At 39.4% G+C, this 26152-nt stretch overlaps 1 protein-coding gene across 5 annotated transcripts in view; it reads right to left on the reverse strand.

Moving 5' to 3' along the window:
- DYNC1I1 (dynein cytoplasmic 1 intermediate chain 1) overlaps nucleotides 1–26152 on the reverse strand; it is a 201548-nt gene that overhangs the window by 152329 nt on the left and 23067 nt on the right. For 2 of the 5 annotated variants that reach the window (XM_088061816.1, XM_088061810.1), the window contains exons 2-4: nucleotides 14742–14859; nucleotides 12513–12627; nucleotides 9621–9762 (exon numbers count right to left, since the gene is read on the reverse strand). In XM_088061816.1, coding sequence (XP_087917942.1) covers nucleotides 9621–9762; nucleotides 12513–12627; nucleotides 14742–14849 — 365 coding nt within the window. In that variant the 5' untranslated portion in view covers nucleotides 14850–14859. The remainder of the gene's footprint in view (nucleotides 1–9620; nucleotides 9763–12512; nucleotides 12628–14741; nucleotides 14860–26152) is intronic. The other 3 variants (XM_014248490.2, XM_014248488.2, XM_088061814.1) reach the window with 3 other exon arrangements.

Genomic DNA, 26152 nt, shown 5'->3' on the forward strand with positions numbered 1-26152 from the left:
CAGGAGGGTCACTGTAGGCAGCAGGCTGGATCTGTGAGGACAGAAGGTCAAATAGTTAGAGCTGACACAGATTTACTCTGAGAGCCAGATACCAAAATGGTCATTTTGAAAGTGCAGTAATAAAAAACAGGTTCAGAGGCATGGCACAAGTTGTTTTATTCCCTTAGCAAACCCTGAAAATTCTTTTTTCAAACTATTTTTGTCTTGGCTTTCATACCAAGAGTAAGTCTGCGTAGCAAAACAGAACTCAAATGATCACAAATGTAAAGAAAGAACTTGGCAGGAGAAGTTTTACATGCTATCAGCTCGTGCAAATGCTTGAAAGGAGCTGCAGTACTCACAATAGGAGTCTTTGATCCAGACTCCATGGATATGCATATGAGGAAAGTTTCCTCATAAACTTCAAGGGGCTTTGGGTACAATTGCATAAAAGTCAAAAAAATATTTAATAGTCAAATCTAGGAAAGGCAATCCATAAACTTGCAGAGGACTCAAAGAGGTAACACCAAGGTTGGAACCTACAACATTTAGGTCTGCTATTATTCATCTGAAGAAGAATGTGTAAGATTTCAGCAATTTTTTCATTTTGCTTTGATATTACAATCCAGTAACTGCTAGATGGAAGAAGAGATAGTGTTTCCCATCCTTTATATCATTTACTTTGTGGTAGAAAAAGAAAAATCATTCCAAAAGGGGATGAGATTTTTGTTACAATTAGAGCTGAAACAAGAAATCACTGTATGAGAGTTATCAAAAATTTTTCACACTAACAGTCAAAATGTCAGAAGTTCTCATGACCCAATGATCTGGCTTTTAATAGAACAGCTCAGAAATTATTTTCTGAGTTTGAACCATTAAAGTAAATAAGTGCATCTAAAATTTATGAATCAAAATCAGTTTTAAACGGAAAGCCATTCATTTTCATAGGTTCTGCTTATGGAAAATTTTACATGGCATACTTAGACTGTTTCAAAACTCCTTGGGGAAAAAAATAAAATAAAATAAAAATAGCAGTATCTCACTTGTGGTAGCAATTCCCACATTACACGTTTGAAGAAAAATCGTGAAAATTTCATTACCAAAATAGTTACTCATTGAACCTTTTTACTTTTCCAGATAAAACATAAAATTGTGAATGAAAATTTCCTAAAGTCTTTTTAATAAGCTAGAGAAGGAGAAAACATCAATATGCACAAACTGTATGAGTTTAAGATAGGAGGTGATCTTGCACAGTTTAATTAAATCAAGATGAAATTCAGTGCAAGAGAACTGTTTAAGCTGAGCTAGCCTTAGCAAGTAACTTGTTTTGTTTTAAGACGATTAGGGTTTTAGTCCCGAAAATCATCTGATTGTCTGACAATATATGATGATATGCCTGTAAATAACTAAAGAGAACTAACTATAGCTGGGCTGATAACCTAAATGGTTAAGTGGGGCTTTATACATTAATTTTATTTTCTTCTGGATGCAGCTGGGGTTCAGGTTTCTAAGGCATTTTACGAAGCACCCTGGGAATGGCAATCTTTCCTTCTCCTTTGATTTATAGCATGGAGATGCTTGCTAATGAGAAAAATAATCAAAGATCTGGAGGACTGAACTCTATCAATCCTTTAGGAAGGAAAGCATGAAAATCCTTAATGATGCCAGAGGCTCACATGCTAAAAGGATTGCAGATGATTCTAATTAATATGGACCATTCAGACTTTGTAACTGGCACACACCAAAAAACACTCCCTACTTTCTAGGTCAGATATAACAGACACTTGAAAGCGACTGCCAAATATCAATCCCTAAGGTGACTGCTTCTGTCTATCGGCTAAAAAAACCCCAAAAAACTGGCAGGGAGAGGCTTTAGATATCTAGGGCTAAATATTCATTGAATGTAAAGGAGAAGGATTGTGGTTCTTGTGCAGGGAGAAAAGGAGGGAAAACAGTGTAAGAGATCTGCCATCCCCCAGCCTTGCATCCTAATCTATGCAGGGCAAGCTGCGATGTGCAAACAGCCCAACACAGTCACCCACTGCTATCCTGTAATCAGGCTGATGCTGGGAAGTGTGGGAGATGGCAGCTTCACTTTAAAAAGCAGCAGAGTTCCTAGGCCAAAGACAGCAGGGACAGCCAGGGGTCCCCCCTGGCAAGGGGAGGAGGTGGCACTGTCACTGCTTCACAGAAGGCTTAAGGCATGATTTGGCCTCTAAGTCTGCTGGAAACTGGAAATGAAATGTGTGCCAAGCAATCCTGACAACAGAGTTGTGGTAGTTTAATGGGAAAAAATGTAACAGCTGGGTGTTATCAATTTCTGTCCTACCATGTAATGGCGCACACCCCATACTAAGCCCCACCAAAACAGAGTGACAACACAGCATCCCACAGGCTATCCGATTTATCTCTAGCCACCAAGCAGAAAAATTCTCTTGACTCTGCACTGTGAAAGACTACACAACAGTCCCTAGGGTTACAATCCTTCTTTGTCTGAATAAAACACCATGCAAGCATAGTTTGCCATGAAGTAGTTTTCCCTCAGTCTTTCCTGTAGCTCCCTTAGAGTCTTTAGATTGTTCTGTACTTCCCTTTGGCTCAGCCCATTTATTAAATAAGTATGCCACTAAAGCAGCCATTTAGAAAGCATTTTGTACATATAAATTGATCTTACAAAGAAGCACCATAAAGAAAATAATCCACTACCAATAACTGTTACAGCTGCTGCTCCTGAGGCAATACATCACAGGCCCACTTGTCCTGGAACAAGTGAAGAAGGATCCCTGTCATTTCTGAATGTGGTAACACAATGGAATGCTGGTAATGCAAAGCTGAGTGGCAGTGATGAAACAGCATCATGGCAAAGAACCTGTCAAATGCATTTGCTTAATGATAAAGTAGCTAAGCCCGAGGCAGTGCGGTTCTGTTGGCAGTGGTTTTAGCAGGTCTTACAGAAAACATGGTTTAGCTAATGTCTGTGAGAGATGCTTTCTACAGCTAAAGAGAACATAGGAAATATGCTGTATGGATGATTAAAGGTCATCTGCTACAATAATACAACCTTCCTGCACAAATTAGAGACCAGAATCTAACTTCATTTGCCTTCTTTTTCTGTCTAATTAAATACAAAAGTAGACACTTAATAGAGAGAATGGCATTCTAATACCCTTTCTTCAGCTTGTTGATGTGTTATATTACTGTTCCAGTTAAGAAGCTGTTTGAAAATTAAAGCTGAGTAGCCAAGCCTGATTTTTCAGGAAAAACAGACAGAACCCAAACACTTTGATGGCATGTAGATGTACTCATGAGAGATCATCAAACAAAAAGCATCTTTCTGATTTTAAATATTATGTAGTAGGAACACACTGGAGTAAAGATAGCTTTTTTTTTTTTTTTTTTACTGACAGGGAACAAGATTAAATACAAAACTATAAAATAATGACATGCTTTGACTCATTTGGTGCCCAGATACTCCAGAGCTATCTCTTTCCTTTTGACTGTGTATCTGAAAAGCATGAAATGTTTGTGTTTGACAGTCAGACATGAAGTAATGTGGGATTAACACAAGACTGGTGTGTGTGTGTGTTTAGATACTGCATTATAAATCAGAACACCTATTACCTTTACAAAAATGAGTAAACAATATGCTGCAGAGAAAAAGAACTGGAATCATATCCTGCACTGGGCCAATACAATTTTGGAGTGAACATCAACACATTGAAAGAAAACACATTCTAGTGTATTTCTTTTTATAACAAAATGGCTCAAAGTGGCCATGGTAGATGGAAGGAACACAGGATTATATCTGATGAAAATATACACAAATGCAGACTGTCAGCAAACTTCAAAACAGAATGAGAGAGAAGAAGACATGCTCTTGACTCTTTATCAGTAAGGACATCCAACCTAATGTGACAGCTGCTATTATATTCTCTGGAATACAACTGGGAACATTCAGAGGTCACAGTGACTGCAAGATGAACTGATCTAGTGGACAAAAATATCATGCCATGAGCCAAAGCCAAAGGGGATACTGCTCCTCAGAGAAAAGTGCTCCAGCATTGTAGACAGCTGTTCTATTTCTAGGATTGCTCATTTATGTATTTTATGCAGAATAAAAAAAACTGGTGATGGTGAGACAATCAGGATTCCAGAGTGATCTAACTTTTCCAGCGTGTTACTGCTACAAAATCTCTTTGAGAAATTCAGTTTCCCTTTATCTTTTGTTTTCTTTGCTACCTAATGCTCAAACGCATTCTCACAGGATCTTTCATTAAATATTTAGAGCTTCGTCCAAAGAAGGGCTACCCCTGCTTTACTGCAAGTATGCTTCATACACTGAAGTTAGTTAATTGATTTCAGTGCATAAAACTTATCACAAAACCTGTGATATCAAAGGAACAACAACATAAATCACATATGAACCATTTAAACCAAGTACTACATTGTACCCTAATCCAAATAAGGACAATAACTACAGAATGAGTAGCTGTAGCCAAACAAATCCACAGCACAGTCCAATGGGCTATGAGAGAAACAGCACAAAATAATCCAGCTTACATTATTTTACAACAGATAAAGCACCATTTTGAAATAACCATCCTCTGGAAGAAGCCACCAGAAGATTAATGTTTTTGTCTTTATGTGAGCCCACAAAATAATCATCTACCTAAACCTATGCACAGCAAAATACACAAGTTAGAAAGCAAAAGAACACACATAAAATTCTTGCAGAAGGGAGGGCAACCATTAACCTTTACACACCCAAGACAGCTGAGCCTGCTGCTGTTCACTGAGCAGATGGCAGGTAGGAAACCTTACACCCAGCCTGATGGGATTCTCATGTTCCCCAATGCACAGCAGGAAGTGCTGCACACATGGGACTCCACTGGGCACACACACACACACACAATTCACAATAAATGAGATGCTACTGTGCAAGCCTACTACTGGAGGATAGTGAAGCTATCTGAGCACATGGAGGTTGTTACCAGCCAGGAACACATAGGAGCAGTGAAGGATACAGGGCAGATTGGGCCACAGAGTTAAATCACCCCTTGGTCCCCAAAAGAAACTCCTCCCAGCATGCCACATGCCAGGTGAGCACAGGAGCCTCTGTAGGTGACACAGGCACACACACCAATGCAGGCTGGTGTGAGCCCTGAAGGCTGCCCAGCCACAGCAGCACCTCCTCCCAGCACAGACGTATTTCTGCTATCTTATACTGGGTTGACATGCAAAGGGCAGATGGACCCTGCCTGAGCCAGGATACGAGATCTTTCTAGGGAGCTGCTCAGCCCACAAAACCTTACACTGCACTGCCTGTCTCTGAGGCACTGTACAAGGTCTGTCCTTGTGCACTTCCTCAGACAACAAACCCAAAATTCACGTGTGAGTGCTGCAAAGACGAGAATTACAAATGCCTAAGGTATGCTGAGCAGCAGAACCTACCTCTCCATGGGCATGTTTCATTGTGGCTCAATTATATTAGTTAGCATCCTCTCTAGCACACTGGGGTAGTAAAAGTTCAGAGTATCCAGGGAGATGTACATAGTCATTACAAAGGAGTTTTATTTTAGTAGAAACAGATTTGTGTTTCACACTATGCTACAGCACAGGAGCTCTCAGCAAATGTCTTTACCTCAGCCCTTGTCTTCATATGCATTCAAATCTACACTGAAGTTGTGCATGTCTGTGTGTGCATAAGCTGACCATCAGCAAGAGGACATAGGGAATCATCAAAATGCTTACAAAATGCTAAACAAACCAAAACACCTATCCTGAAAGAGCCAAGCATACTCTATTACAAGGAGAATCTCCATGCAATCCTGCAATACTGTCTTACGGAAAATGAGTCATGTCTGACAACATCATATAAGAAAGCTCTGTGAACCAATGACCCATCTATTCAGAGATGGATATCTGCTCAGGCTATGTCATTTTTCCATCCTATCTGTGTTGCACAAGCAACACAGGCATCCAGAAAAGCAAAATGGGATGTGTAAAGCAATGTGGAGACAGGTAAGTAGTTCTCTGAGCAACAACTCCTGTGAATTGTTCAGTGTAGCCTGGTAACTAAGAACAGCACCAGAATCAAAGTGTAACACACATCTGGCTACCCAGATATGATCCCCAAGATCACAAAAAAAAAAAAATATGAATTTGGCTCTCCTGTCCAACTGAAAACATTCAGTCAGCAGTTTCTAGAACAGTTATACATCTAACATCTGCTTATTCTTACAGTTGCCGTCATGGCTCAGAGGGAATCTGGAATGCTGCTCAAACCTAATGTTTTCCCCAGTGAAAAGGTTATGACAAATAGGAAAATGGTACTAAAGATTAATCAGCCAAAAAAATAACCCATAGAAACCTGGGATGCCGAAGATAGAAATGGTTCCTCTATTACAAAGTCCACACCTCCTCTTCTAATACAGTGAATCAGAGAGAAGACAACACTGCTCTGGCTATTGTGCTGGAGATAATGGACAATGGTCCTGAAGGATAGCAGCACTACTAGTCTGTAGGTTGCATGGCAGAAGTGACTATTGTGGCCATGCAGCTTTTCTTCCTGTGCAACAAAAGGGCTGTACAACTTTTATGAATGAATTGTTGTTTGACCTATTGTCTGCCTGTTTGCCAGGCACGTTATCCTGGACAAGAAATGACCACTGATAGAAGATCCCACAGACTCTTTAGGTAAATTGTTTTAGCAGTGAATCTGTCTCACTGTTGAATTTTTTCTGTTTTATATTTCTCCAACTTCAGTACCAAATACCTTGCTGCTTTCACCTTTTCTGCTGCAGGAGCCTGTTTGCTCCTATGTATCTATTAAACTTGGTGAGCAAGTTACTAATCAGTTTTCATCTTGCAAAGTAAGACTGAGTGAGATCTGTGGTTCCAGGACTACAATTAAGCAGTGTTCAGACTCTCAGTTTATCAATTTTCTTTCCTGAAAAACAGATGTCATAAATCTCTGTTTCTGGCTGAACTACATTCACTTTGATATAAGAAATCACAGATGCTTGCTGATCAAAGCATATCTCAGATATATTTGGTGATATTGGGACCAACAGATTAAGTCTGACAACTACCAGAAGTATCAGCAACTCAAAGAAGTATGAACACAACCTAGTTCTGTACCAAAATATGTTCCCTCTTACAGGAACATATGAAGATCTCCTGCATTCTTCAAAGCTTTCAACAGTGCCTCTCTCCTGTAACGAGCCAAAATCTGTGACTTCACTTCGCTTTTTTATTTTTAAGTTTTTTTCTTTAATATCCATCAACTTCCTCCAGGGAACACTTCAGCAATGAGTAACCAGACTGCCCGCAGGATTTCTGCCAGGCTGTGTGAGCTCATTATTCCTGCAGCAGTTAGCAGCAGCAACAACAGACAAGCTGTGATCACTGAGATTGGGGCATTAGTAGCTTTGAAACTAATCTGCTCTCCTCTAAAGCCTGAGCTCAGCCTAGTACAGAAAAGTGAGTGATTTAATAAGCGTGATGGCATGACAGGGGATCCAGCAGGAGTGCCCCCTCTATCACAGAAAGTGAAAAGGAAAAATAAATTAAAATGAAGCAGGATAACCTTGTCTATACAGATCAACAGGCAACAATATATGTAGTAAAATAAGTTTAATAAAATAAGTTAGATGAGAGGTCTGTGCACTTCTCAGAGAAAACAGCTGAGGTGGTTTCATCCTGTTTACCCACTATGATGACAGTTCTATCAACATCTTCCTCGCCAAGTCTGACCACTCTATCACACATGCAGGCTTAAGTGCACCTGTTCACAGGGACGCTGAGCACATCTACCTGCACCCAGTGACACTAATTCAACTAACTGCCACTCAATAAAACCACTGCTTACACACATTCCCCAGGGCCTGGACCAGACATTATCGTATTTCCATTACCACAGACCAATCGCTCCAGGCAAAGATCTGCAAGCAGCCTTCCTGGCGCACAGCACAGCCCTTTCAATACCTAAGAATATGCCAAGCAAACTGGGAGACTACAAGCAAGGTCTTAGGATTCCCACTGAATTCCTAGTACGGCCTCAAGAAGCCGGAAAATGGCTCCAAAATGAAAGCTCACAATGCAGAATGTCATGAGCTCGGAAGAAGGGGACAAACTCCATTCTCCTCTGAAAGGACACGTGGTCATGTGCTTTCATTGCGTGTTGCTGACAGAGAGCCAAAGTGGGTAACAGCCAAATAAATTCTTCCAAGAGCCTTTTTTTACCTTAATAGTAAAACAGTTACACCATTAGGGTTCAGAGGAAAAGCAGGAATTTAGAAGTCTCCACCCAGCTTTGTCAGAGCTTCATGCAGGACTGCGGTAAATAGCTTCATCCTGAACAGCAGGCTATACTTTGCTTAAAAAGGTTTTTTGTTCTACTCAGAGAATTTTGTCTTGTGGAAATGTACTGCATTTACTTATTAAGGCAGAATTACACTATTTTCTGTGTTTTAAACTGCTACATCTTACAGGCTAGGTCTTTTCACTTAACAAGCTCCATTTCTTCTAGAGGGTAGTCCTGGGAGCGGGGCTGAGCTGATTTAATAGCAGCTGTGCAGCATCCACATCAAAAGGGAGAGTGTTTGCATCTGGCTGAAGGGGACACTACAAACTCTCTGCTTATGGAAGTGTGATTTTTCTAAGCAGAAGGCTGGTGTGGCGTGAAATCTGGTGACCTGAAGCTCTGTCACATTGCAGTCTGTGTCTGTAGAGGTATGAGCACTGTTAACTACAGAAAGCAAACACGCTGCTTTCAAGCCATTAGCAAAGTCTTGGCTCACAGAATTGGATGAGCTGGCAGCTCAGCTCTATCTTGATTTAGTGTGATACAAAAGGAACTATTAGGTTCCATTTTTACATCTTTTATTTTTTCCCAAAATATACAGTATAGCTGCTTGTACAGCATCCTCATGTTCTCCTTTATTTTCTGTTCCAGAGAAGGAATTATTTTTGGATTGCCACTTCATTTTTTATTTCTCCCATGGAAACAAAAATAAGAAGATTACTCTTGTTTCCATCCCTCACACACATTCCACTTTACAACAAGAGCAGAGCTGTTTCCCATCCATTATTCATTAAACTCTCCCATATCCAGAGTTTCCAAGACAGAACTGCCAGTGGGTCCTGGGATGTTTCAGCCTGTTCCTGTCCGAGCTCTTCTCTGCCCCTTTCAGTGGCACACACTGCAATGAGCAGTCAGCCTCAGGAACCTGAGGCAACCTGGTGTTGCATGAGGAGGAATTCCAAGGGGACTGATTATGTGAACAAAGATAACTCAACATGAATAACAGGTTTTACCTCTGAGCACATCTCCCTTTTTTTTTATGTATTTCCGAACAGCATGACAGCTTTCTGTAGGCCATTTTAAAAGTGTAAATTAATCTCTTGCTTTCACTATAAGGTTTGGGGCTCAGAGCTTAAGATCCATTTGCTGCATGCATTTACTTGCCTCAGATCTGAGACCGCTCTTACTGGGTAACACCCAGTGGACAATGCAGAAACAAAAGTACACATTCAATACTGCATGCTCTTATTTACAGCAGACAAGGAAAAAAGGGGGAAGTAAGAACAAAGTGAAAAAAACCTCACATTTATTCAAGTCTGTTAACTCTGTGTCTTACCTTCCTATGGGTCCCAGATCCCCTGAGTCCTGGCTGCCTGCGTCACTGGGTGTGCTCACTGATTTCGAAGAGGGAGACATAGGGGTTGGGACTAAATAATGAAAATAACAGGTATCCCATGTTAACACATGCAGCGACTGCACTGATGAAGAGCAGTGTCAGACAAATCAAAACCAATGGACCAAAATGATAGTGGATGAATGAGTAGGAGAGTTTGAAATGGTGAAAGCAAATAAGGAAGGAAAGAAAAAGAAAAGGAAGAGAGTCAAGTGAATTTTAAGTCTTCTGGAAGTGTTAAAACTGACAAGTATTTAGACAGGACTGAAAGCCCAATGGGAATCTACAGCTAATCAATGGAGAAGCTAACCTGTGGAAATAAAACAGCACTTGTTTTCTTGAGTCTGGTTTGAAGCTGACTTGCAAAAGATTTTAAAGGTATGAAGAAATATTAGGGGCTTGTCTTGTCAAAAAACTAAGTGAACTCTTCTGGTAAAGTCAAGTAGGCAACAGAACAAGCATACTTTTCAAATTCTGATTTTAAATCAAAAGCCAGTGTCCATTAGATATGCTCTAAGGCTGCAGTGTGGAAATGACATAAAAAAATAAAAGCTAAATAAGGAAATGCAGCTAAGTTAAAATCATTTCCCAAAGATGCTGAGAATACACATTAGTTTACTTGGTGATTGTTTTCTTAAGTAATGTAGGTCATAGAAAAATTTCCATTTTGGGTGGGACATGATTTCAACACACAAGGAAAAGTTTCCCTTGGTTTACACACTATTTGCCCAAGCACTTGAAATTATTTTCTCTTTGCCTTGCCAGGGCTTTTGAAGCATATTTCATGCAAAGGCAATTTTGTTTCCTGAAACAGGAAAGGAAGTTCATAGCTCAAGGTCAGCCCAAGTTAAAGCTCTTCAGCAAAGAAATAATAAATAAAAGAGTAAAAATATCCTGATTTCTTTTAAAATGGTTTCTCAAAAATATTAAAAATTAGGAGATAGCTCCAGTCAAGATTTAAAGTAAGTATTCTTCAAAGCAGCCACATTGAATAAAACACAAAAAGAGGGTTTAGTGCAAAAGCAAAGTTTCCATTTGGTTTAAATCATGTGCATTTTCTTTTATAGATTTAACAGAGTAAAACTTTAGAATACTTTGTTATGTTTCACAATGTATAATGACAGACCTGTCAAGAGATTTGGATTTTCCATGTGGTCAAACATTTAATGCAGGTTCTCCCTAGAGACTGTCACAGAAATGACTGCAGCATGAAAAGTGAATTCATCTTCGTGACAGCCCTTTGGCAGGTTACAGGTATGTCTGGTTGTTTGCATATTCCATATTCACAGTGAGACCTGGCATCGTGCAAAGGTGCAGTTAGACTCCTTTGTACATTAATTGTGAGTGTATGTAAAAAAAGAGAAAAAAATATTATTTTTAACTAAAAGGAATCACATCTTACACGTGAATTTACATACTCTTTTGGCAGTATCAAACACAAAAAAAGTAACTGATAAAAACTGATAACTCGCAACGTGAATATATGTGTTTTGTTAATAAAATTATAAGGACACATATACTCATTCTTACATAAAAATGACTATTTAAAATGTTATACATTAAAAATGTATCTGATTTTATCTTGAACCTTGCTTTTGTAAAATTGTATCATTTTAAAAACATATTTTATTATAGATAAAAATAACCTAACCATTACTTGTCAGACAATTCTTCTGAGAAGTGGTATCTAAAAGCTTCAGTCATTCAACCATAACTTATAAAAATAGTAACTTTTCTCAATAATGTTAGTTGATGCAAGTAATTAATTCAAATTCCAATTCAGAATGTCACTACCTACTTGGATATTTACTCAGGCATCTGTAAATGTAAAATGCCTAAACCAAAACTTCAATATTTTGTCAAATTTGAAGTTTCTCCCATATATTACTGGCAAGAATAACTAGGAGTAAAATCCTAGATTCAGTCACAATAAACTAAATAAAAAGGCTTGGTGGCTCCAGAGAGGCCAAGATTTCAGCTAAAATAGTGAAAGTGATCCCAAATTTGAGGGAGAAGGGAAGGGAAAAGGGAACAGGGAAGGGAAAAGGGAAAAGGGAAAAGGGAAAAAAGGGAAAAGGGAAAAGGGAAAAAAGGGAAAAAAGGGAAAAGGGAAAAGGGAAAAGGGAAAAGGGAAAAGGGAAAAGGGAAAAGGGAAAAGGGAAAAGGGAAAAGGGAAAAGAGAAAAGAAAGGAGAAGGGGAATTTCTCGCTTTAGGATCATTCAATAAATGAGGCAGCTCTTAATCAAGGTAACCCATACTCAGACACTGTACTGAATACTTCAGGTTCTAGAACTGAAACATCAAAACCAAAAAAGAGGTCAAGCACACGAAACCAGAAAAAAAAATCTACAATAATGTCTCTTGATAAGTGTTTTTCCATTTGAGATTTGGGGTTTTTAAAATTTTTCTTCTTCAGTTTTGCTTAATTTTAAAAGAAACTCAGTGGGAGTTCTCACATGACTATGCTCCTCCTTCCTTACAAATACTTAATTTGAATTTTTAGAACAAAACTTGGGGCTAATGAAGTACAGCACTTATATTTTTGAGTGAGAAGATAAAACAGTCCATCAGAAAAGAAATCACTGCTGATATACAAAACCAACCTGCATTATGTTAATAAAAAATTCTTGAAGAAATGAAACAGATGTTTTAGGCAATGACAAGTACTCAAAATGCCATGAGCTTGTATATGTGAATGGTATGGCAGGCATTCAAACAGAAGAGTTCACTTCACTAATACAGCCAAAAATCAAAAAAGCCAAGCATGCTTTGGTAGAAATAAAGCATTAGTTGTGGCAGAGCTGAATGCTTTACAGTGTGCTTCTCTTAAATACCTAGAGGTGGTTCTGGGGATATACCAATGCTCTGTAACAAAGCTTCTGTCTCTCTTCTTTTACGGTCTAGGTCAGAATCTTCCTGAGCTGGCTCCTTCTTCTGTTGTAGATCAGCCTGAGTTAAGCCAGAAGAAAACAGAAAAAATTATTTAATATATAATCAGCTCTAGGAATTATTTCACATATAATCGGCTCCAGCAATTATATGTGTGGAGATATTCATATGCTGTTCTGCTTAGGTACAATTTGAAATTAATGTTGATACTTTCAGGTAATCTATAACTTAGATAATTTATAATGTATATATCAGTATCAGTATTTTTCCCTAAATGGATGGTAAGACCAGTCTTTACAAGGATATTTGAAAGAATTTTCAAAGGACAATGATGGAAATTTTCTGCTTCTCACTCATTAGGTGCAAATTTTTTCAACTAACACAAAAGCTGACCGTAGAACAACATGTATCAATATCCTGAATAAAACTGGCCCTTTCCTACTTACTTCAGGTTCAAGAATGAAATTTCATTGAAATGAAATGAAGTATCATTTCAGTGATGTGGCTTAAGGTCCTACATTCTATTCCAAGAGGTACAAAGCCCTCTAAACTAGGATTTTGGCAGCCCTTGGCCCACTAGAGGTCCACAGGACCCTCCCCACTCTGCTTAACTATCTCTACCTCCTTGGAGCTTCCACACATTAGCCTTCTCCCACTCTGATCTATGGGCATCTAAAAACAGCAGCAACACCTGCATTAGCCAGAATCCCACAATGAGGCTGTCCTTTCTGCTGAGACCAGAGTGTTGGAAAAGAGGACTTGTACAGTTCCTCAGACTGCTGTTGAACTTGGTGCAGGCACAACAGAAAACCTGGAAATTTAGCAGCAATCCCCATGCTCTCCAGTTCGGACCCAGCCCAGAAACACTGATTTTATAGTCAAGGCCCAGGCATATTCCTGTGCTCAGCTCTTCTCATGAACTCTCTCACTGTATGTAAGGTCCTGCACCTGTGTGAATGGCCAAGCACCTTTGTGAGTGTCAGCCTTCACTCCTGGACACATCCAGCCCCACAGCACAGCCCATTTACACAATTATGCACTGTAGCATTTTCTGCAGACAGGGCTCTCAGGGCCAATGCAAAGTTTTAACCACCACAACTCCTCCACGAGGCATAAAGTCAGAGTCAGGGGACAAAGAGAAAGGACCTAATAGCTCCCTTGAGCCATTAGCCTGGCCCCCTTCCCTCCAGTTCTTTAGCAATGGGCACTGAAAGCGTTACCATTTAAAGATCTGCTCATGGAGGACTGCCCCAGCGAGTCCGGGAGCCTCTCTGGGGCGTGGGCTGTAACTGCACAAATGTGGCTCAAGTGAAAAAAAAGATTAAAAAGACAGCCAAAACTGGAATGCTGATTTCTTGGATCACATCACATTTCCACGGTAATTCCATGAAATTCATGTACAATATTAAAGTGTCAGTTTAAAAGGAAACCAGTTATTAGTAAAGGATAACAGGTGCTTTAAACTATAGTAAGTGTTGACATTTGAAGGAAAGGAAGCATAATCACTTAATGCTTCTCTGACTTTGCATGAAAATGAATATCCACTCCCTGTCAATTCTCACCTCTATTCCACTAAGTGACTGAATAAAAAGAAGTACAAATCCCTTAATGATAAACCTAATGCATATTGTCAAGGACAAATAAACTAATATGTCAATCAAACTTTAACAGAACTGAAAGATGCACCCATGCCAAAAGAGGAAAATGCAACTGCAATTATATTTTACTTTACTGGAGAATAATAATTGTAAATCTGTTACCTTAGCTAGTAATCAAACTAGTCTTCAGAGTACAAAAATACATATTTAGATTGTAATGGCTTGAAAAAATGTGAGTCCTCTTTCTGCCTTTCCCCACTCTCCACTCCCTTTCCATTGAAGGAGAGCCCAGGAAAAAAGCATTGTGGCAAATCAATTTTTCTTTCTCCATACACATGCACATCATGTTGTCTAAACTGCTGTCATTTGACAGTGCTGTGGTTTTGAAGTCAATTCCCTCACCCCAACATTCTTGACTAAAAATAAGCTTTTTGATTTTAAGGTTAGTCTGACGTGGGTTTGAGTATCTCATTCCACATAGCAGATGCCTTGGGGCATATAATACTGAGATGCCAAAACCTCAGCAAGCCCCTTGTCCAAGCATGAGCTATCTAAAAGGTTGTGTTGCAAATTTACCTCTTTTTTCTTCCTTTCTTCCTCCTTCCGTTTCTTTTCTTCTCTTATCTGAGCCAAACGTTGTTTTTTGCGCTCAAGTTCTGCTTTTAAATCACTTTTGTCTGACATTTTGACTCTGCTGAAAACAAAAACATGGAAATCAAAGTGAAAATTGAATGGTTACCCTATTTACTGGAAAAAAGATAATTATATCAAAAGGAGGGCTTCTAAAATTACAATAAATATATTTCTATATAAACACTGGTCCTTGGACTATACTGACATGGTAGGAAGTGGAATATTTTATTCACAATTTTCATTTCAAGAAATTAATTCTAGACCAGAATATCACCAAATGTGGAATATTTCAGACTGCCTCTACTACAAAATAACCTTTGTGAAGCAAACCTATTGCTGTTCAAAATAATGCTTTAATGCTTTCAAAGTGAAGCTAAAGTATTTTGATTTCCATGATCCTCAGCAGCTCTGCCAGACTGTAGAACTCAGATCCACAAACGGATTTCAAGTACCAGAATCAGAGCTGCCCCAAACAGCCCATACTTCTTAGACAAGTAATAATTTTACTTGCAAAAAATGGAAACAGGAGAGCTTTTGCTTCTGCAGGTGCTTTGCACAGCTGCCAGGCAGGATCCTTTGTTCCACCAACACAGTCCCACACAAACCATCAATTCAGTCTCAGTATCTTTCTCACATTCACCCCTCCAGCACTCTCACCAAGCTATGAGCTATCCTGCCCAGGAATCTCCTCCACTCTTTCCAGGGAAAGCTGGGCCATTCCTCCAAGAAGCTGCAGACAAGGCACAAAACCAGGCAACCCAGTAAATGGAAGCTTCTCTTTAATGAAGCAGCACATTACTCTGCCAACAGTCCTGTGTTCAGACCATCTTTCCAAGAGGCAGAAGACAAGCCTAACACTCCTGATATGATACCAACCACACAAACTCGGCAAAAACATTTCTTCTAAAATGCTGAAAGACCTCTTCCACCACTTAAACCCACTTTTCTTATTATGTGAAGCCACAGATACACTTTGTCTTTTATATCTCTTTCAGCCTATGCTGATGTACATGAGCCTTGAAAATGAAGGGTAAAGAAATAAAAAGTCATACTATACAGATAGAGAGCCAGATCTTTAAAGATGATATTAAACCAAACTTTTCCTACGGTGTTCCACCAGTGTTGCAAAAATCCGTAACTTAAGCGGCAGATTATTTATTGATTTTCTAACATCATCATCATTATGAACTGTAATCTAACAGTATCAATACTGATTTTCTTATTAGGACTTTGTTTCAAAGACAGCTCTAATATAATATAGTCATTCATGAAAATCATGTCTAATATAGTCATTCATGAAAAGAGTTAACTGTGCCCTTCCTGTTCACACATCACCGACCATATCCTCTGCTGCAACTCAAAATCAATCAGATCAATGGCAGTGCCACGTATACACAATGGAAGTCTATTGTTCACTCGATGCATGGGAAATTTGAATGTCAACTCTCTGTTGGTACAATGAGAACTCTGCTCATATTACTGCCTGGATGGAATTATCTGCTAAAAATTACATGGCGCTTTCACCCATCATAAATTTCACTGCAGACATCAGCTTCCTCCTCAAAATGATAAAAGCATAGTCAGCCTGTGACATAGAGGACACTGCCAACAAAACATCACCTGCACATTAAGCACAATCTTGGCCCCGAATGCTTTGTTGTCTTTGCAAACATTTTCCTTAAAGGAAAGAATGGAATAACATTTGGAATCAGACAAGGAAACTACTTAATGAAAAGACAGGCAAAAGAGCAGCTCAAACTCCAGCTCACACTGTCACAGATCCTGCACTTCAGCAGAGCTGCCCATGCTGGCAAGGCACCCTTTCAAGGCAGGGGGACTCTGGTTCAATCCACAACAGCTGCCAGCAAATGGTATAGCTAGGAAGGACAGCTGCCAGCCAACAGGACCACTGGATACACTGGCTGCATGTGGAGGACCACCATTTCTTTGTTCCTCCATCACTCTCATCCTATCCATAATAGTACTGCTATCAATTGGAAAAAATCAAAACAGTCAGAAAAAAAAAATGTATTTGATATCAAGAAAACTAAGCAGTAGCACCTTAAACAACATTAATCTGTGTGATCAGCTGACATCAGTGAGCTGTTTTTCACATGAGAAATGCCCAGAGGAAAAAAACCAAAAACATTTTAATGGCAGTGCAGGTAGTGTTTTGCCTACCAATCTGTTCAGGATTTCTGTGTCTCTCTTAGATATGGTTGAAATCCTATTTGAAGTAATTTTCCTAATCTGTTGCACACATTTGAATTCTGATTGTGAAGTTGCCCCTTCAGAGCTCTTTGGACTAGATAGAGTTTTTGCATCCTTTTAGTTCTGCAGTTTGACAACAGAGAGAGAGCTCCCGTTTCTATGCAAAAAATATGCAAATGAATTTTAAGGCTACTGACAGAAACCCTGAGGGTTTGGCATCCCTTTCAAGCTGTTTGTCAGATATCAATGAACAGCTTTCTGAAAATTCATTCTCTTAATGCCAGGGATGCTAACTAGCTTTTCCCCTGATTTGAGCATCAATGGTTTAGTGCCTGGCCCCTTTTTTACAATGCTCCAGTCAGGGTGATCAAATCCTATTATAACTTTTCTCTATTTTTAACAAAATAGATCTTGCATACAACAAAGAGGATGTATTAAATTTCTTTCAAAGAATGTTGCCAGAGCTCAGTTACATACTTTCATCCTGAATATATTATAGTTATGCTTGAACCCCCCAGACAGCTTTACCAACCTGCAGACTGGCTGTTTACAATTTTAGCACAAACTGAACACCAAGGGTATGTAACCATCTTTCTCAGACTCCAGCAAGCCAGCAGCAAGCAAGGAGGCAAATGTACTTATCACTCTGCTTGGCTTTAACCACGCAGTTAACACTGCTCATTACTGGGAGCAAATTTTCTAATAAATGCCATTGTGAGTGCCAAAAGGCATGCCACACCAAGAGAGATAAAGGCTAACAGAAAAAGAGATTTATTTCTAACATTCTCTGTGGTGCAGAATGACAGGCTCATGCACAACCTAATCTCCAGTGTGGGAGAAGGCACTGGTCAGAGGGAATCACTGAGGAGCACATTTTGTACTGAAGCAATTAAATCCCCTGTGTGGGAGAAGGAACACAGAGGAACAAACACACTGAACGTTGAGTAAGTGTAGAAATAATTATCATAGCAGGGCAACAGCCTGGGGCTCCCCTCTTTAAGGGAGATGCATAATCCTAGATCTTAGATCAATTTCTATTTTTTTTGCACAGTTTATTGTCATGGATTTAAAAGGGGAGAGAGAGTCCTCTCACTCCAGAAGAGCTTACCACACATGCTAGCACAGGTTTTTGTTATCAGGGCCTTGCACAGAGAGCACCTGTCTGAACTCCCAATACTTGGAGAAAATTCTCCTCCCTTTGAGATACTGAAGAAAGGAGCTGGCTCCTCATGGCATGCCTTTTAATGAAATGGAGTGCTCCATTTCAAGATGTCAGTTTTCCCCATGTGCATTAAACATGCCTCAGAGTCCCCTTTTAGGCTTGGAAACACAGTAAATTCCACTTACAGACCAGACCCAGCACGATGGCAGCTGCCCAGGCCTGTGCACACGCAGCGCTGGCTTCCAGGGACTGCTTTCTGGAACTTCACCATCTACTGGCTTAGCTCACAGCATCCTGCATGCCCACACTGTACATGCAGAGCTATCCCTACCTTCAGTACAGGTAAAATCAAGAGTCTGGGTATCCTAGGAAGTGATTCCACTTTTCCTGAAGCAGATGTTTAAAAGCAGCTAAGATCAAGCATGCCCCAAAGTCACCAACTCCTTTTTACTGATGATAAAGAGTCCTGAGCGATCTACATTAAGTTCTAGAAATCTCCACTGTAAATGTCCCAGACAGGGTGAGAAGAATCCTGTCCTTAAAATGCTCCCAGGAGCTTCTTTTAGCTTGTCACTATATGAAACAAGATATTTGAAAGACAATTTACATTCACCTTAAAATAATAATGTTGTTTGCACAAACTTCTCGCTGTACACAACATAGGTCAAACTACTCCACTAAGCTCATCCCACAGGTAGTAACATCTCATAACCATTTCATTTGTGGTAGCAGTAAGAATACAAAAACGTAAACAACAGCATTTTATCCTTGACTGGACTAAAAGCCATGAAAGTACTTTCACAGGTACAAGCCAGTTTTACTACAGCTTTATAAACTACAAGGTCTTTAACAATGATCAATATCACAATGTTTGAGCAGATATTTTTCCAAAGCATTTATATGAACACTTAACAGCAGAAACAGTCACAGGTATCTAAAAAGGTTTTACTTGAATTTCAGTACCAAGAAGTTGATACTTGTTAGAATAATAAACCCAGAAGAACAGGTACAAAGAGTTGCAAGACGTGTATGTAGGTTGGACTAAATATAGGAAAAAATAAGCCTAAAATATCCAATGTATATCAAATAAAATAAAAAGGCAATTACAGCAGTGCACTTTTTAAGTAGAAAAAGTAAACTATATATAAGATCCCCCTTCCTTCAAGGCTGATCTTTGTATTTGCTAGAACAACATTTTGCCTGCATGCTTTCGCCAAGCTCATCTGAAAAGGAACCTAAGTTTGCAAATCTGGTAGCTTTGGAAAGCTACATAAAAAAAGCCTACAAATGTTACTGCTTTTTGGTGTTTGCAGGATTTTTATATGCTGTTCATTCAGTAGGCTGCACTAGAGTATAAATTTTCCAAAAGGAGTAGAGATTTTACCCTTCCTGAGCTTTGAGGTCTTTCCTGGTTTGTGACTTCCTGTGCGGCCCTTTTTGTTATTATCTCCATTGCAATTACCAAAGGGGTTCATTAAATACTGTTACATATGGCATTAGTGGTCCTATAAAATTAACTATAAATAATTGATTCCTTAATATACTTATCTAACATAAATAGGCAGCATCTAGCATTTAAAGATGCTGTACATGTATTATTCATATGCCTTCATAAATAGCCACTTACTTGAGTCCAAAACTGCAAAATGTATTTGTGTGAAATGCAAAAGATGATGCACAATATTACTCAATGGTTTTGGTTTTAAAGAGCTGGAGAACTATTACTATTGAAACTCTAACATATGAAGTGTTCCACTGGAAAAAATTTATTCATTTCTATAATGTATTGTATTTACCTCTACATGGTAAAAATTGCCATCTTTCTTACAGTTAGAAATATTATCTATTTTTGCAATAGAAAAAAAATTCCCCTGAGATCTACCTGTGACTTCCACAACTGTGAAGTGTGCATGCAAAGTATGAAACTGTACAAAGTAAATAAACATCTTTGGTCTGCAAGAAACCAGAGGGAGTTGCTAGCCTAGTATAAATGCATTCCAATACATCACATTCATTTGAAAATAATGTTTGAAACACACTTCAAATGGGCAAGAGGGGCTAGAAGCATCTCAACAGCAATTTTTAAATAAACATGAGTGCCTCTTTTCATCATGCATCAGAATTTGTACTTGACTTCAGTAGAACAACATAAATAATTTTGCTAAATGGGCATATCAATGTTTGCAAAATCACAACAATGAGCAAATATTTGCAGCTGCAAAAACTCAGCATTTGCAGTATTTAAAGAAATCTCCTATGTGTGATGAATTCAGGAAAACACTAAGTAAAATTGGAGAGACTAAGTATTTTTTCTACATAACCTTGAGGCAAAATAGTCGGGCTTTTTACACTGCATCTGTGTATTTATCTATAAATAAAAATAGTTGTCAAGTGTTACATTTCAGGGAATGTACCATATTTCTCCTTCAGCTTCTGAACATTTCTAGCAGATGGGCAAAGGTCTTGTACTTTGTTCTGTAAAGGTTTACAAATCACAAGCATCCAGAGATTTGGTTCTGCGCTTCCTCCTGGTTGCTATGCAACAGGTCAGCACGTCTTTAGCCTATTTATTTTAATGCTGACATAGTATAAGATATGTACCCACAACTGCTCAGTTACACATCCCTTAGAATCCATTACCATTTAATCTTTTCACTCTTGTTCTTTCATCATGGCCCTACTACAAAATTAACTCAGTTTCAGCAGAATTGTAGAGTCCCCACAAAGCAACCTGTCAGCACAACACTACTACTGCCCATTCTTTCAGGAGCAGTGTTGACAAAGCAGCACCTTCTTGTCATCCTTTTCTCTCATGCCCCTTTAGTCTCTTAAATTTACCATGAAGTTTTCAATTTCAACAAACCTAGTGCCATGGAAGAGCCATCAAGGTTGAAGGGAAGAAGCTGCTGGCAACAACTTGCTGGAGATGAGCAAGAAACACACAACCTTCCAGCAAGGAGCAGAAGGAACTCAAGGACTCATACTAACATGTCACTCTAGCTAAACTGCTGCAAGTCTTTATATTGAGTTCCACAGAAACAACTGTGCCTTTCACCTCAAGGAAAACTGAGTTTTAAATAGGTCTTTTAAATATCTTGGATTTTCTCTCAATAAGCATTAATGAGCCCAGTTATAACTGCACAGTGATCTCAGATATGCTGCTGTGAGATGGTCCTCCATGATGCAGCAGCCAATACTGATATGTACTTCCCAGAGATCTGACTGAGGAATTGTGCCCCAGTTACAAAGAGCACACCACCTGCATGCTTGACATTTAGATCTTGTAGAATATAAGATTCCTAAGCATTCTTGATCACTGCCCTCTCTATCAGCTTCTTTCTCTGTTATCTTTTACTGTTTGGCTGCAGTAACACCCAGGACTCCGTATGTGGCTCTGTATATGGCTAGGAAGGGACATAATAAAATTCCAAAATTTTTGACTCTACATTCCTCACACATTAACTGGTCTTTCTTCTTGCACTGTGTTATTTTTCTGTGAATTTCCCAGCTTTCTCAAGAGAGGAATTGCAGGATGAACAGATCAGGAGTAGCCCTGCCCAGAAGGACCTGGGGGTGCTGGTGGATGAGAGGCTGGACATGACCTGGCCATGTGCACTCACAGCCCAGAAAGCCAAAGGTGTCCTGGGCTGCACCAAAAGCAGCGTGGGCAGCAGGGCAGGGGAGGGGATTCTGCCCCTCTGCTCTGCTCTGGTGAGAGAGATCCCACCTGGAACACAGCGCCCAGCTCTGCGGTGCCCAGCTCAGGAAGGACATGGAGCTGTTGGAGTGAGTCCAGAGGAGGCCACCAAGTTGATTAGAGAGATGGAGTATGTCTCCTGTGAGGAAAGGCTGAGAGATTTGGATTTGTTCAGCCAGGAAAAGAGTGGGCTTTGGGGTGACCTAATTTCAGTTTTCCAGTACCTTAAAGGAGCCTATAAGAAAGAGAGAGAGACTTTTATAACAGCACGAAGTGACAGGACAAGGGGAAAGAGATTCAAATTGAAAAAGAGTAGGTTTAGATTGGCTATTAGGAAAAAGTGGTGAGGCACTGGAACAGGCTGCCCAGAGGAGCTGTGGATGCACCATCCCTGAAAGTGTTTAAATGCCAGGTTGGGTGGAGCTCTGAGTGAAAGGTGCCTCTATCCACTGAAGGGGGCTTTGAATAAGGTTATCTCAGAGGTCCTTTCAACCCCAGCCATTTTATGATTCTGCGACCTAGCAAAATTATTTAAACGTGTTTTCTGACATTAAAAGACAACCAAATTCAAGCTGTAAATTGGTAAGATTTTAGAAATGGATAATGTGAGAAAGGTAACAATCTAAATCTCAAGCTGCAGGTCACTTACCTTTGATTTCAATTTCTTTTGTATGTATTTTTATACAGTGATCAGATGTCAATTACATCTGCTCCTGTCATTAATATGACCATTTCTTCAAAACCTATATAAAATACCTTGTTCATCATGACAGTACCAAAGTGCCTCCCAGGGATAAATTTAATGATTTACTAAACCTGAACATCGAATTTTGCTTCAGGATGTCTGCTAGTCTCTCCTGAAGTGTAACAAAGACATTTTCTCCATCCTGAAAATATTTCAGCCATTAAAACATATACTTTCATTCCATATGGGGGGTAAAACTGACCCCTCTGAACTTTTCCACCCTCCTCCTGAGATAACCCTAGTGGTACATGGCCAGCAGAGTGATACTTTAAGCCATTTACCCAAACATGAAAAATTCATGCTCTAGTGTCTGCTTCTTAACCCAGTTATGACAACTGCCAGAGAGACATCAAAGAACAAGCTATGCTGCCATCACACAGGTTTTGCTGGAAGACTTACCCAGATACCGTTTCTTTCTTATGACAAAATATGCTTTGCTTCGCGCTGATGTCTGTAAGGATGTAACTAGGTTAAAAATATTGCACATTAATTTCAGCTCTGAAGTCAAAGCAGCTAAAGATTTAGAAAGCAGGGAAGAGCCCTGGTTTTAAGAAATATGCAGAAAGTTCACAAAAAGCAGAATAAACAACACTACCATTCTCTTTGTACTTCCCAGGGCTTATCTGGCAGTACTAATAAAGCTAGATGAATGCTCAGAGTCTGCCTTTGCCAAGCATCCCTGTTGATCAACAGAAGAGAAAAAAGGTATGTCCAGATAACAAGGCAAGATGATAAATGCAGACGTCTGACAGCATGATTTAAAGGACATATGCAAAGAACTTCAATATGAGAGAGGACTAAGAATCAAAAAATCTATGCCTTTCATTTATCTTTTCTGTGGTTAAAGCATTCAAAATAGGAGGAACATGTTTCAGGGTTTGTTTGTTTATGGTTTGTTTTGGGGGGAGGGGGGAGTTGGACTTTTTTGTCTTGAGAAGACTGAAACCCACATTCCTAGGGTGACTGCTGGCTAATAAGTGAGAAGGACTGGAGGAATGGAGATTGCATTCTTAATCATTGAAGCTATTTTCTATTAATTTCTTTTCTGCAAAGATTCATTGGACCAGAAAAAGCAGATGCAAGAGAGCGAACAGTAATCCCTAACAGAGGCCCCTGGGTTCTAGTCTTTGTTTCAGGGTTAGTTTATATTATACGCAGTGACTGTTTAGTTTATAATACAATGCTGTATTTAGTATCTGGAGCCAAAGACTCCTCTTTCCTCCTGAGTGTTTGAAGCAAGGTGCTGAAGAGTCCTTTCTCTTTTGCACACATCCTCTGTTGCACCCAAAGAAACTTTAATACTTTAAACTTATGTGAAGTAGCTTCAGCAGGAAAGACTGGAAAGGTACATACTGCAGAAGATATATAGGTTGCTGGTCAGAGAACAGATGAAGGCAAATATCTCTTTAAGCAAAAGTAAAAATTACCTGAGACTCCTGTACTTTAGGTGAGTCCCATTAAAACCAGGAGCAGATGCTGCCAGCTGCAGCTCGGCATGGAGCACAGTCTGGCTCCATGGGTTTGAGGAGTGCGATCTAGGTGAAGCAGCCTCAGAGAGACAGAGTGAACACCTTGGCTGTTGAGTCTGGGGGCTCAAGGGTAAGAACACATCAGAAAAGGGCAAAAAAGGCAAAAAGAGTGAGTTTTTAGAGACTGCCTGTGCTTCAGGAGCTAGGTGAGAGCCAAGCTGATTTTTGAGGACAGCAGTTTTAGTTTCTGTTTCCACACCATTTTGTCAGTTTAGGTGAAACTGAGCTTCCCAGGCACCATAAGAACTTCCAGTTTGTGGAATTCAAGTATGCATCCCAGGTTTAAGATGTGGACATGTTTAAGCACAGCCTCCTACAAAGACAAGGCTGGCTGCACATGAGCCCTTCTCTCCCATGCACACACACATCTCTCAAATGCCCTGGCTTCCACTGAGAAGAAGCTTTGCAAATGGGCTGGCTGAGAGCAAAAGAAAGCAAGTCCCCATCTAAGTGCTGGGGCAATCACACCCCTGGAGCACACTGCAGGACACCTCCAGAGTGTGGAAGGCCCAGGACACCAGGACCTTGGCTCCAGAATTTGAGACCAAGACATTAGAGACCACCAGTTCTCTTCAAATGGGGAACTCGATACAGGTAGTTTTGGAAAACAGATCAATGTTTACTAGTGGCTGTCAAAATACTGGACCACTGAAGGTCCACAAGGCAATCAGAAATGGTCCATGTCTGGTTTTCAGCCACATCCAACTGTTAAACTGGTTCCAACAGGTCGTCTTAAGAGCAGAACATAGTTTAAAAACTCTACAGTTCACTGCAGTATCAGAAGAGAGAGCCAGAGAGAAGGCAGGAGTAATTGAGTAATAGTTACAATTAATTCTTTAGAAAAAGTAGACATTATATGATATGAGAAAGCACAGCAGTCTTATTGCCATATATACATATATACACACATACATATATATACACACACATACACAGTACCTCAAGAAAAATAACACAAAAAATGGGAGGCAACCAACTTTAATCATACTTACTCCTAATTCATCACTTGATTTAGTGAGATCAGAAACTTTCTGGGGAAAAAATTAAACTTAATTAAACTTTACTGAATCAACTCTGAGGAGGCATGGTCTCCACTTAAAGACCTCAAAAGCAATACAAGTATTAACTAATATTAGTGCTGCATTTTATTACAACTTTTTTAGAAAAGACTCGTATGTTTGTCAATGTGGAAGTCTAGAGTTTTTTACTTGCCTGCCCCCAGAGTCACTGATAAGTAAACAATAAAACCCAATAAATGTTATGTATATAAAGGCTGCTATAAAAGGTGTGCACAGCACCAGTAGTAAGGCTGAAGCACAGGGGTTTTGCCACCTTAGCCCCTAACAAAGATTATTATTTACTGTAATCTTCTGAGTTCTATGCTTTAAACATATGGGAAAAATCCTAAGGATCTTTAATCTGTAATTATCAGACAAAGTACTGAATTTGCACAAGGTGTTTTTAAAATATTTTCAGAGGCCCCTAAAAGCTGAGAAATCTAGCATTTTCTTGCTATTCAGCCTTCTGTGAAAAAGAAAATATTGTGGGAAATAAAGGGACAGTTTTCCCACGGGCTCTTTTAGTACAAAGAGAGAATGGCATCACTGTTTTCTTTCATTTTGTCTCCAGTACAATACCCTCCTATCCCATCAGCAGAATTTTTGTTGTATTATTATTACTACTGTGGAGATAGTGAAAGGCAAGAATACAACATGCACAGGCTTTGCCAAATGCAGCAGATTATGTACATGAATAGCTAACTGCACACTAGGGGGTATGATTTAGGTCAAATTTCTTGTTCCATTCCAAAAGGTTATAGATTTTTAAGCCATTCATTGTTTAATGCAACACACAGTTTACAGTCATAAGTGCATATAACTTGAACTATCTTTTCTCTACTTTTTGCAGAAGTAATTTGTGTTCCTAGGCAATGAAGACTGGCAGAAGTTGATAGCCTGTAACAAAGTGCTATAAGCGTGTGACAAAGCTCTATGAACAGTTTGAGCTAAA

The sequence above is a fragment of the Pseudopodoces humilis genome, chromosome 1 (assembly GCF_049639895.1).
Source record: "Pseudopodoces humilis isolate 2021_Gansu_Grassland_sample_001 chromosome 1, ASM4963989v1, whole genome shotgun sequence".
Classification (NCBI taxonomy): Eukaryota; Metazoa; Chordata; class Aves; order Passeriformes; family Paridae; genus Pseudopodoces; species Pseudopodoces humilis.